Source organism: Oncorhynchus gorbuscha, linkage group LG06 (genome assembly GCF_021184085.1).
Source record: "Oncorhynchus gorbuscha isolate QuinsamMale2020 ecotype Even-year linkage group LG06, OgorEven_v1.0, whole genome shotgun sequence".
Classification (NCBI taxonomy): Eukaryota; Metazoa; Chordata; class Actinopteri; order Salmoniformes; family Salmonidae; genus Oncorhynchus; species Oncorhynchus gorbuscha.
Window position 1 is genome coordinate 8,726,254 of NC_060178.1, and position 13,755 is coordinate 8,740,008.

Sequence of the window (13,755 nt, forward strand, 5' to 3'; positions counted from 1 at the left end):
TTCCCCCATCATTATGGAGTGACAGATTGGGAAAACGGGATGCCTAGTCAGGTGTACAACTGAATGCAATTCCAACTATTGTAACAGATATTTCAGGTAATGTTTCTAAAAGTACAACGCAAGTCCATCATGTAATGTTCAGGTCATTCTTCTACTCATTGCTGACTAAAATAGGACAAAAAAGCCTTTTCCCCGGCATTACCAGACACTAAGAAAGTTAACATTTTCACATTCAACCAGATTTATTACATTTATTAGAGAGATTATTTTATTTACATATTAGACAGTTATAGTATAAAATACAGTCATTAAAGCGCATTGTGGTTCCCCCCAACCTTGTCTGTCCTGCAACAAACTGTAAAGAGTGCTATTTTTATTTAAAAAATCAATTTCATTAAATTCTGTACTTCGGTGAGACGGTCAAAGGTCAAGGCAGGTGTTTGCCAAGCTCATCAGTCCTATTCCAGCCAAGCTCCTCTGGCCCCGGTGGCAGTGACGTGACAAACCTCAACATCAGCCCCCAGTCTCTGTAGCTCATCCAACCAGATCTGTTGCTTCTGGGACAGTTTGTCGCTAGGGCCCTTCACCTCCACCAGCTGGAACAATAGAATATGATAGAATTTATAGAATAGAAGATCTGATGCTTCTGAGAGTTTGACGCTAAGCCCCATTTACCTCTCATCAACATGTCATCATGGGACAAATAGATAGACCTCCTAGTCATCTCAAATAAATGTGTTTAATTCCACAGCCTCAGGCAGGCCTAGACAGTCCTGTGAGCTCACCTTGTAGGTGTTGTTGGATGTGTTCCACACCACTAGGTCAGGCAGTCCTGCTCGACAGTGTCTGTAGTCCTTGGCCATCCTAGTGATCATCCCTCCCAGAAACAATCCACCCAGACAAGACACTAGACTCTGCAAAGAGAGGAGACCACAAAGGGTTAGACCAGCTCAGTAGCATTACAGTAGCCAGGTAAACAACACTTTGATCAATGTGAGAGCAGGTTAGTTTAATCAGGCTACAATTACATGAGATTTACCATAACACAATAATCATGTTACTAACACATCGTTATACATGGAGGTGAAATCATAGCATAGGCTTTATAATGTCTAATCTGAAAGTCAATATTTATTCAATTTAGCAGACGCTTTTCAACTTTAAAGTAAAGGGAGTTATTTGTCACAGATGTTATTTCAGGTGTAGCGAAATGCTTGTGTTTCTAGCTCCAACAGTGTAGTAAAATCTAACAATTCACAACAATACACACAATCTATAAGTAAAATAATGCAATTAAGGGATATATAAATATTAGGATGAGCAATTTCAGACGGGCATAGACTAAAATACAGTAGAATAGAATACAATATATACACATGAGATGAGTGAAGCAAAAAATATGTAAACATTATTAGAGTGACTAGTGTTGCATTACTAAAGAGGCCAGTGAACCCACAACCATGGCGTTGCTAGCACCGAAGCTACTTTTACCAACTGAACCACACTGGTAAGTCAATGACAAACAAGATTGTCTGTACCGACAATGCGTCATCCAATCGGTTTGAAGTGAGCCTTAACTGTGGTTACCTGTGCCCGCTGCAGGGATGAGAAGCGCTCCCAGTTGACCAGTGAACACACCTTCCCCTCCTGATTGGTCCAGGCCTCAGCCATCAGGTTGTGCAGCGTCTCAATGGACGCCTCACAGAGCACCTGCACACGCGTCTCTATCGCCTCCCTCCGGTTCCCATAGAAACAGTCTGTGAAGAGGTCCAGTGGGCAGGGCTAGGAGAGGAACAAGAGGGGTGAGGAAATATTAATATATGCCTCGTATCAGAAACTTTTATCCAGAGAGTCTGACAAGACAGTGAGGTCATGTAGGTACAGGTATACATGAGCCTTGTGGGAATTGAACTGACAACCGTGGCGTCGTTACTGCCACACTTCAACCAACTGAACCACACAAAAAAAATAGGACAGGTTGAGCATGTTTACCTGGTAGGGATTCCGGAAGACGTCTGGAATCCCCTCCATGAAAATGACGTCCCATAACAGAAGACCAAACAGAGTGGAAAACGTGGAGCCCTCTCCATGGATCCCTATAGATAACCAAGAGAAGTTTCAGTCAAACTTCACTTCCATCCATCCATGTGGTAAAGAAGCATTTCATGGTAAAGTTGTATCAAATTGTATTTGTCACATGTGCCGAATACAACAGGTACAGTGAAATGCCTTAGTGAAACCTTACAGTGAAATGCCTTACAGTGAAATGCCTTACAGTGAAACCTTACAGTGAAATGCCTTACAGTGAAATGCCTTACAGTGAAACCTTACAGTGAAATGCCTTAGTGAAACCTTACAGTGAAATGCCTTACAGTGAAACCTTACAGTGAAATGCCTTACAGTGAAACCTTACAGTGAAATGCCTTACAGTGAAATGCCTTACAGTGAAATGCCTTACAGTGAAACCTTACAGTGAAATGCCTTACAGTGAAATGCCTTACAGTGAAATGCCTTACAGTGAAACCTTACAGTGAAATGCCTTACAGTGAAACCTTACAGTGAAATGCCTTACAGTGAAATACCTTACAGTGAAATGCTTACTTAAGAGCCCTTAACCAACAATGCAGTTAAAACATTATTATTATTATTTTTTATATATATATAGGCTATATACAGGGGATACCAGCACAGAGTCAATGTGCGGGGACACCGGTTAGTCGAGGTAATATGTCCATCTAGGTAGAGGTATTAAAGTGACTATGGATAGACAATAACAAAGAGTAGCAGCGGTGTAAAAAAAGGGGGGGAGGGGGCAGTGCAAATAGTCTGTGACAAATACAATTAGATTTGATTACATTTCCAAGTACAGGTTCATGTGACAACAGAAGAACTTTACTGAACTTGCTGTTTTCAATTGTTTTTTTTGTTTTTACTGTGAAAACTCTGGTTTATATGTCAAATACACTTAAAACATGAACATTTGACGATTTAAAAGAAGCAACAAAAAACAACAACAACAGGAAACTAGAACAGAAGTAAAGCAGAAGACCTTGGTCAAAGCCTTGCCGACGGTAGTGTGCCAGTGACAGCTCTTCCACAGAACACATGACAGTGGAGTATCCTCCCTCTGCTCCTTCCTCAGCAGGCATGAGGAACACATTCTTCCCTGTCCCCCCCTCGTGGGGGAAGAGCTGCCCTCGGATAGTGACCTAGAAGACACAAACACAAACACAATTAGCACACACAAAACAAGTCTGTTTTTATATTTATTTTTATTTACTCTTTATTTAACTAGGCAAGTCAGTTAAGAACAAATTCTTATTCAGAATGGACGGACTACAGTGGCCTAACCCGGACGCAATTGGGGCCAATTGCGCACCCCCCTATGGGACTCCCAATCACGGCCGGTTGTGATACAGCCTGGAATCAAACCAGGGTATCTGTAGTGACGCCTCCAGCAGTGCCTTAGACCGCTGCGCCACTCGGGAGCCCCTTAAAACGGCTTGATGTTTAGAAAGTCAAAAGACATCATCAGTGATGTAATGAAGCATAAACTCAAGTAAACCCAGTTTACCCTCCTTTTTATTTCGGGGAATATAATTGACCCACCTCTTAACTAACGTTTTAGTTTTTTACTTAACTTGCTAACAAAGATTGTCATCTCGATCATCGCTTAGAATTGACCCATGTATATTTCATATAATGTATATTTCAACTGGGACGGCAAGGTGGCCTAGTGGTTAGAGCGGTGGACTAGTAACCGGAAGGTTGCACGTTCAAACCCCCTCTGTTGTTCTGCCCCTGAACAGGCAGTTAACCCACTGTTCCTAGGCCGTCATTGTAAATAAGAATTTGTTCTTAACTGACTTGCCTGGTTAAATAAAGGTTAAAAAAAATAATAAAGCGACAGAAGTGACTCACATGAGTGACATCGTTGACGTGGATGGTGGGCAGGTCACTGAGTACAGGGTGGTAATTCTTGTAGCTAGGGGATTCCTTCATCCTATTGGCTCTCTGGTGGAGTGAAAGCTGGTGGCCCGTCCTCACCAAGGGGTCAGAGAGACCGTCTCTGATGGAGCTGATAGCCTGGGATTGATTCATGGGGAATTTCAATTTAATTAATGCTAATTACTGACACAGACAAAAAGACACACATTTAATAAATACCACGTATAACAACAGTGCAAAGTGAAATCCAGACAAACATTAACAAAGTGCAATAGTCCATAAGTTCAGGAAGAACCATGGGACAAAGTACTTAAGAGACGGTGAGGTTGACTGACCTGTTCATGTAGTTTGAGGTTAAGTGGCTGACTGACCTGTTCAGGTAGTTTGAGGTTAGGTGGCTGACTGACCTGTTCAGGTAGTTTGAGGTTAGGTGGCTGACTGACCTGTTCAGGTAGTTTGAGGTTGGACTGGAGGTTGACTGCCCTGTTCAAGTAGTTTGAAGTTGACTGACCTGTTCAGGTAGTTTGAGGTTGGCTGACCTGTTCAGGTAGTTTGAGGTTGGCTGACCTGTTCAGGTAGTTTGAGGTTCGCTGACCTGTTCAGGTAGTTTGAGGTTGGACTGGAGGTTGACTGACCTGTTCAGGTAGTTTGAGGTGCTGCTGGAGGTTAGGTGGCTGACTGACCTGTTCAGGTAGTTTGAGGTTGGACTGGAGGTTGACTGACCTGTTCAGGTAGTTTGAGGTGCTGCTGGAGATTGAGTGCCAGTCTGTCCCACCATCGCCCCCTGCTGTCTGGACAGTAGACTGACTGGGACAATAGTGAGCGCAGCTCCTTAACCGCTTCCTGAAACACAACCAATCTGAATCAATACATTACACTACACTCTGCTGTGTGTATATGAATGTGTGTGTGTATATGAATGTGTGTGTGTATATCTTGGTATATGTGTGTATATGAATGTGTGTGTGTATACTATAACAGTACCTGTTTGGCACATAATACGCACGCAGGTCTTTCTCCTTACCTTCTTGATCTCCAGTATTTTCCACAACTAGTGAAATGTATTCCACACATCTGACTTCCCCTTTACCTCCTGAGCAACCAGTAAAACATTCCCCCGTTTCCAGTCACGTCCTCTGCAGCCGTTTTGCTGTCACATGTGTTCCGGTGTTCAGAGTTTGTTATAACCAATTTATTAATGTGATTATGACATGCTTTAACGGTCAGGCCCTATTGGTCGCATGCATTCGATGCACACGTGTCACATAAAGAGAGCAAGGGTTTGAGGGGATATTTTCCTAAATAAATTAGCGATTTCGGTAAACAAAACTTTTCAATCAGAAAAGGCTGTAATTATGTAGCAGTTCAGCAACACGGACAACGTGATACACACTGTTGATGTTCTGTGGTGGTCTCTGCAGCAGAGACCGTGTGATACACACTGTTGATATTCTGTGGTGGTCGCTGCAGCAGAGAGGGGTGATACACACTGTTGATGTTCTGTGGTGGTCGCTGCAGCAGAGACAGTGTGATAAACACTGTTGATGTTCTGTGGTGGTCTCTGCAGCAGAGAGGAGTGATAAACACTGTTGATGTTCTGTGGTGGTCTCTGCAGCAGAGAGGACAGAGAGACAACGGATCACACAGTCCCTCGCTGTCTTTTTTTTCACAGCGCAGCAAGTCTGAGCCCGGCCCGGCTCAATCAAAACAATTGCGGTCGGATTCCCCCTAGTTATCTGTGTCTTAATTATTTAATCAAACAGTGTGCTTAAAGCATCAGACAAGCTCAGTGCATACAGTTGATTTCATTACAACACATAGGATGTGTCTATATATGGAAAAATACACGTTGGTCGATTGGTCGAAAGAACAACTATATATATTTTTTGTCTGGGACAGTTCTAGTGTGTATCGAGGTATATGATGTATGTGTGTCTGCACCCACCTTGTAGCAACGTAATCTCTGCAGTACTTCTACTCCCCTGGACAGGATGCGTGTGTAGGCCCACCCTGTGGTGAAACAGCGCAGGAACACTGGCAGCTCTTCCTGGTGGCTACACACACACACACACACACACACACACACACACACACACACACACACACACACACACACACACACACACACACACACACACACACACACACACACACACACACACACACACACACACACACACACACACACACACACACACTTTAGGTTTGGCTGGCTTATGGCTGTCGACCAATGTCAATGATAATGTTGCTTATCAAGCGATTATTGTGTGTGTGTGTGTGTGGGAGGGGGTTGCATTTGGCTGTGCAGACCAATGTGAAATCCGCATGGCCACATATCAAAGATTGACAAAGAGGGATGAATATGCCGCTAGTGGTCCCCACCTGAGGTCGTACGTCTTGCTCGTCTCCTGCCAGGTCGTCTTGGCTGCAGTGTAAAGTCCCAGAGCGTCCTCCCAGTGGCCTGTCTGCATGGCTGTGATCACCTCTTGCAGCGCTCGCATTGCCGCCTCATACCTGACACAACAGGACAGAGAGGCGCCGAGTCCAACGACACAATCAGATTAACGTTTATCGGTCACGTACACTGTTTTGTTTTTGCAGATGTTATCACCCGGTGAGGGGAAAGGCTGTTGTTTCCAGCTCCCAAAAATGAAGCAATATCTAGCAACACAATAACAATAACACGCAATCTAAAAGTTAAAAAGAACAAAGACATTAAGACAGAAATATTAGAAGTCTGGGACCCAGAGTCGTGAGAGTATGAATACATCTACACCAAGTTGGACAAAAAAAAAAAGAGGAACACCTGACCAGGTGAGTTATTATCCCTCGTTGATGCCACCTGTTAAAACCACTTCAATCAGTGTAGATGAAGTGGAGGAGACGGGTGGTTAAAGAAGGATTTTTAAGCCTCGAGACAATTGAGACATGGATTGTGTATGTGTGCCATTCAGAGGGTGAATGGGCAAGACAAAATATTTAAGTGCCTTAATTGAAGAGTTATGTACAGCAGTAATTATATAGGATGAGCCTTGACTATTGACCTATTATTTACCTATTACCGACGTGGTAACAAACCCCCACCTCACGACCACAAATTGTTCACACTCCTCTTGTTGGCGGAGAGAACATTTTTGCCATTTTAAAGTTAATGTCTACACACTTGTTGTTGTTGTTGTTGTTGTTGCTGTTTTAAAAGCTCATTTCCTGCAATTCTGATATGACACCAGGGATCGAATGTGACCGTCATTGTAAATAAGAATTTGTTCTTAAAAGGTTAAATGTAAATAACAAACATGTTTAGAAGCACCTTTGATTACGCCTGTGAGTTTTTCTGGGTAAGTCTCTAAGAGCTTTACACACCTGGATTGTGCAAGATGTGCCCATTATTTTTTTTTTCAGAATTCCTCAAGCTCTGTAAAATTGGTTATTAACAACCATTTTCAGGTCATAGATTTACAAGCAGATTTAAATCAAAACTGTGTCGCTGTCTATCCACGGTTTGGTTCGAATAAGTTTGACGGCCCGCAACCTTTCCCAGTCCACGTGATCAAAACAGTCAGACCAATGTTGAACAGTCCTTACCACGGGTGCTTCCTGCTTAAGTTTCTGCCTATCGGCGGGGAGGAGCAGGATGGAGGCGTTGTCTGATTTGCCAAAGGGATGGCAGGGGAGGACCTTGCAGTCGTCCCTGAAGGGAGAGTAACAACAGTCAAGCGTGTTCTCTCCGCATGTAGCACAGGAGATATGTTGATAGATTTTCGGCAGCGTTTTCCTCAGATTTCCTTTATTAAAGTCCCCAGGTACAATAGTCACCGGCCTCAGGATATATGGTTTCCAGTTTGCAGCCTCAGCTCCTCAGTTCCATGAGAGCCATCACAGTGGCAGCTTGGGGGGGCGGATAATTACACGGCAGTTACAATAACCAAAGAAAATTATCATCTCGGGAGGTAATGCAGTCAGCATTTGATGGTGAGGTATTCCAGATCAGGAGAACAAAATGACTTCCGTTACCACAAGTTGTTAATCATAATCATATTCCTACACCTCTGTTTTTCCCAGAAAGTGATTTCTTGCTGTCCGGGCGATGAACTGAGAATCCCGCTGGCCGTATGGATGGGGACAATTTATTCAGAGAGAGCCATGATTCTGTAAAACAGAGTATGTTACCGTCCCTTGTGTCTCTCTGAAAGAAGATCCTCGCCCTGAGCTCATCTACTTTGTTGTTCAGGGACTGAATGTTAGCGAGTAATATACTCGGAAGCAGTGGATGGTTTGCTCGCCACCTGAGCCTGACCAAGGACCCCACTTCTCGGGTGTCGACGTTTTGCTTCAGAGAATCCAAAACAAAGGATCCAGGCCAGGGAAATCACATTTCTGGTGTGTGACCGCCAATCTAATGTCCAAAAAGGTATTTTGGACTGTAGGTAATAATACTAGAAACGTTCTGAGCAAATAATGTAAGAAGCACAACAACAAAAATACTGCAAAGCTGGCTAGGAGCTGGAAACAGGGTGATTGTCTTTCGGAGCCATCTTGTTAATATTGGCAGAATGTGTGCCAGAGTCTGGTCTAATGGTAGCGCTGCTGATTACGGACTACATATCCGCCTAGTGTCTAAGGCCCTTCATGTCTGTGTGTGCCCCTTCTACATGCATCTCCCCCCTCTCTCCTTTCTGATCTTTAAGCAATAAGGCATGAAAAGCCCATGGATTATTGTAAGAATAACACAGGACTAAAGGCTGTTCTTAGGCACGACGGGAAGCGGAGGAATGGTTGAGATGGCAACAACAACAACAACAAAAAATGGCACCATTGTTGCACAGATCAGAGAGGCAGGCAGCAAAGTTTATACAAACCCTTACAGTTGCAGCCCAAAAAAATCTTGTCTAAATACTTTTTTTCCCAGGGGACATGAAGTTCATGAATTGCCTGCATGGGGCTGTGGGACAGTGGATGTGCATTGAACTGTTAACAGGCATTACCCGGGAATTGTCGTGAATAACTCCCTGCTATCAACCAATCAGCATCTAGGACCCAAACATCCCCATTTTATAATAACACTTAGATAGCTTATGAAACGCACACCTAAATAAACATTTGAGGTTGATCAATCAGTGTCCACAGCACTGACCAATGAGATCTCACCCAAATACACTGTAAGTCTATGCTCTAACCTGATAAGATCTTCTCTATCCAGGAACAGTTTGGCTCTGCGCTGTACGGTGTAGTCAGGGAAGGCCAGTCGGCCAGAGTTGACCAGTAGGATGGTGTAGAGCTGACCCTGACCCCCTCCGGCCGTCTCCTCCTCCTCCAGACCGTCTGTCAGGGAGAAGAGGAGGAGGACGCGAGAGAACACAGCCCTGGGGCCGCGATGCAGACGTACACAGGAACCAGCTAGCTGCTTCGCCCTGGAGAGGAGAGATTATTAGTGTAGGAGTGTGCCTGAGGACGGTTGTGTGTTTAAGGCAGCTGACCTCGTCACATATGCAATCCCCTGCCTGCATAGGAACGAATGCCTGTCCCAATGTAACTCCCGTCTGTACACTTTATCCCATTCCATCAGTCTCCCATTCCATCAGTCTCCCATTCCATCAGTCTCCCATTCCATCAGTCACCCATTCCATCAGTCTCCCATTCCATCAGTCTCCCATTCCATCAGTCTCCCATTCCATCAGTCTCCCATTCCATCAGTCTCCCATTCCATCAGTCTCCCATTCCATCAGTCACCCATTCCATCTGTGTCCCATTCCATCAGTCTCCCATTCCATCTGTGTCCCATTCCATCTGTGTCCCATTCCATCTGTGTCCCATTCCATTTGTGTCCCATTCCATCAGTCCCCCATTCCATCAGTCCCCCATTCCATCAGTCTCCCATTCCATCAGTCACCCATTCCATCAGTCCCCCATTCCATCAGTCCCCCATTCCATCTGTGAATGACTCTAGAATATGTCACTAGAGCCCCTCCCCTCTCACCTCTTTAGTATGACAGTCCCAATGTTGTTCTGTCCAGGGGCCAGGGAGAACAGAGACCTCTGTCTGCTCAGCTTCAGGAGTCCCTCCACCAGCTGATGTTTCTGGGTACCAGACCCAGGGCCCCCCAGGTGGAACGTCTTAGCCAGGCTACGAAGCTCCGGGGCGGGCAGCAGGTCCAGCACCTCCCCAAGCTCCTGGAGGTCACTGTCTGGAAAACAGTTGAGGATGTTGGGCATTGGATGGTAGGGGTTGGTTAGGGATGAACATTTGAGTGACTTCCCACTGTTAGCGTGACAGAGTGGAAATTCAACCCTCCGCACCATTAACAACACCTTCAAGAAGCACAGTCAATACTGACTCAGTAAAGACATGTCTGCATCCAGGGCTTCAGCACCTCTAGATCCCAGGAAGGCAGTAGAAATGCACTTAGCCATTCACTACATTAGCATTTAGCATAATACCATTCAAGACCTTTCAACAATTAGCATTTAGCATAATACCATTCAAGACCTTTCAACAATTAGCATTTAGCATAATCCCATTGAAGTCCATTCATTCAACTGTTGGTAGGAAGCTTCCTTTCACCAGGTCCTGAGCTCCAAGTCCTAGATCAGCCTAGTGTTAGCATAACACCATTCAAGTCCATTCAACAGTTAGCATGTAGCATAAAACAATTCCAGTCCAATCATTCACCTTTCTGTAGGAAACCTCCTTCCACCAGCTCCTGAGCTACAGGTCCCAGGTCAGTGCTAATCTCATTATAGTTTAGCTTGTTGACCTGGAGCCACTTCAGTTTCCTCTGGAACAGTCTCACATACAGCTTCTGTCCTGTCGCTGAGAGGAAGGAGAGGCAAATTAGCAAGACTGGTTGATGATCAAAATAATAGTCAAAAAATGCTAAACGTGTACTACTACATGAAATTCTATTGTACAATGTGATTTTATATTATCTTGTGTTATAAATCATGTATGTTCAAAAACACATTTGCAGAACACTTTCCTGTAGCCTTTATGTATGCATTCATAAAGCCCTTATAACAGCTATATAAAACATAACATTTGTCATAAGACAGTCATGTTTGTTCTATTCTACACACCTGACAGACGCTCAAAGCCGTGTATGGCTGAAAGGTCTTCTTGATTGAACAGCATCCTATCGTCTTCATTCTCCAGCACTGCCTCTAGCACGGTCAGGAAGTTACCCAGGTAGTACGGTAACCGCGGTGACTCGGCATCTTGCTTATCAGTTCCTCTGTCTGTGTCAGGCTCTGTCAGCTGATCACTGCTACCGGTCACTGGGGATTCTTCTTGTTCTCCTTCTTCCTCTAGTTTTACTTTTCTTCTCTGATGCTCCTCCTCGGGCACCTCTGTGCTGCTCTTCAAAAGAGTGTCACAGTTACCAGTTGAAGATTCTTCTGTTCCGTGCTGCTTATCATCATCATCAGCTGTTGTTGTTGACGTAAGGAGTTTGTTTATAGTGAGGTCATCATCTGGTTCTTCACCATCTCTGTTCTCACATCTGGCTTTCTTGCTGCGAGTAGACATCCTCTGTGTTTTAACAGAGGCCTCCACTTTCCCTCGTTTCTTCCTCTTGTTCAGTCTGGATGGAGCATAGGACAGAGGTCGCGGGGCCACCGGAGACAATGATTCTAATATAGATTCGGATTCTAAACATTCTAAAGTTTCTTCTCTGCTTTCTACCTGAGGTCTGCCCAGTGAAATAGTACTGTGACTTTCCACTGTGACATTTGTTGTCTCTGTGTCCATTAAGCATGTTGTCTGGTCACCAAATCCCTGAGCGAGGTGGTTCTCCTTCTGAGAGCTGCTCAGCTCAGTCCTTCTGGCTCTCTCTGGGGACTCCTGGATGGTGATGATGTCATCAACCTGCGACTGTATGTCCTCAGGGGACTTCAGCCTTTGCTTCAGGCCCCTCCTGGAGAGCTTAGAGGACAGCCTGCTACATATGTCAATGGGCCTGACTACAGTCTTACTGCTCATCTCTCTGGTGTTTACCTGCTGAGAAGAAGAAGAAGCACCAGACTTTTTAAAGTATGGGCTGGTGTTGGCCTCTCGCTGAGGCTTTTCCTCCTTTGGACAGGAAGGCCCTGTGTCTGGATCATGGTCCTTACTGGCCCTCCTGGAAGGAGAGTGAGACGATGACAGCTTTGTTGTAGTAACAATGTTACAGGCTGAAGCAGTATCCATGGACGCACCATCTTCCCTCTGAAAGTTCTGACACTGTAAGTCAATGTGTTGGTTTATCCTGAACCGTGGCACTAGCTGACCACACAGAGGACATGGCAGTCTAGGTGGCGGGGCGTTGTTGAAGAATGATGAGATGGAGGCCGTACCAGGACATGCATTGGCACTCTTCTTACCATCTTTACTACAGACATGTCCTTTTCTCTTCGTTATTGAGAGGCTTCTCTGTTTGTGTTTGTTTCCTTTCTCTGCCATGATAAACTGTTGTTGTTTTCACGTTTTGTCTACAAAAAAAAAACAGGGGCTGATATTCTATTATGTAGCTATCTTGACAGTAACTTGCAAATGTAGGTCTTACCACCAATCTGTAAAGTGAGAGAGGCAAAGATTACAGAACGCTTAACTCCGTTCTCTTATATCGAGGCAGAGTTGAGTTTTGATAACCGGTCGCGGGATTTGATAGCAATAACACTGATTTACATTTACATTTACATTTAAGTCATTTAGCAGACGCTCTTATCCAGAGCGACTTACAAATTACCCACCATCAGTCGATTCTTGTAAAAAAAAAAAAAAAAATCACATCTGAAACCGGTTACCTGTACCTAAATGTGTCCTGTTCAAGCGCCGTTTTTCTGCAGGGTGCTGAAATTCATGGTTTTTTTTTTAAATAAAAAACCTATCGAATACCACCAATGAATTTTCCCCTCATTTGTGTTGTCGGTAAAACATTTCCTTAAACTCAGATTCAATTGGCACATTCGCGTTGTGTTAAACGAGACACAAATGAAAAGTCAATAATAGGTGGGTGTTTCTCATGCTTGGTATACTCCCGAGTATTTCTGTAATGCGACAGTGAGAGACACCTACTCTGCTGAACATTGATGTCATAGAGACTACACTAACACCGTATATTATTTAGTACAATGTCAACATCATAAAAGTATAATTCCTTCACAGTGTAGCTCATCCACTCACCAGTGTTTACCGGTGCCGTTCACCACCGATCATTCATCTAGAATGGGCAATGCGTGGCTGAGCTAACTAGTTAGCTGGCTCGTTCTCTTGCTCTCTTCACGTTACCTTTGCAGGCGTCAGGCAATGATATAGAAACGGTCATACTGGTTATGCATTGTGTTATAATATAATTATTTTGAGTTTTAGATGAGAAATTAAGCTCTTTGAGTATCCCGTGTTGTTTTGTCGTTACAGAACAGCCGGGTTCGCGCGCAACACTAGAGCAATCGAGAAAGGATGTTGAGTAAGACTGAGGTAGTAGATGACAAATTCATCGATTTGATGGATTTTCATATATTGGTGAAAAGGGAGGAAATTGTGTGCTTTCACAAAATAATAATAATAATAACAACACAGCATAAAACACTTTAAAATATGAATTGTTAAGGCTCTAATTCATTGAGATAATAGGCCTATGAGGTGTAAATAGCCTACCACTTCTATAGAAATAAATGCAGCATCAACTGCACATAAAAAATGAACGAATAGACAATGCATTGACTATCTGGAAAAAATGTTTATGTTTTTGACCCCAATAAAACAAATATATGTGGGTTTTTTTGCTAAAGGCCACTCACTTGGACTCTGTCAAGGATGTTTGTTTAATCTCA

General features: G+C 43.9%; 1 protein-coding gene across 3 annotated transcripts; it reads right to left on the reverse strand.

The window, feature by feature from the left end:
- Positions 1-40: 40 nt before the first annotated feature.
- fan1 (FANCD2 and FANCI associated nuclease 1) lies at positions 41-13,353 on the reverse strand. 3 transcript variants are annotated; one of them, XM_046352243.1, is made up of 14 exons: positions 13,106-13,353; positions 11,023-12,411; positions 10,619-10,759; positions 9,926-10,133; positions 9,126-9,359; positions 6,331-6,462; positions 5,894-6,002; positions 4,672-4,791; positions 3,922-4,086; positions 3,050-3,209; positions 1,993-2,096; positions 1,588-1,782; positions 786-914; positions 41-596 (listed from the first exon to the last, which is right to left on the reverse strand). In XM_046352243.1, exons 2-14 carry the CDS (start codon positions 12,380-12,382, stop codon positions 459-461), a joined length of 3,195 nt encoding a protein of 1,064 aa, XP_046208199.1. In that variant the 5' UTR covers positions 12,383-12,411; positions 13,106-13,353; the 3' UTR covers positions 41-458. The 3 variants fall into 3 exon arrangements, with proteins under 3 accessions (XP_046208199.1, XP_046208200.1, XP_046208198.1); XM_046352244.1 differs by having other exon boundaries at positions 10,619-10,753; positions 11,023-12,492; XM_046352242.1 differs by having other exon boundaries at positions 11,023-12,492.
- Positions 13,354-13,755: the final 402 nt, after the last annotated feature.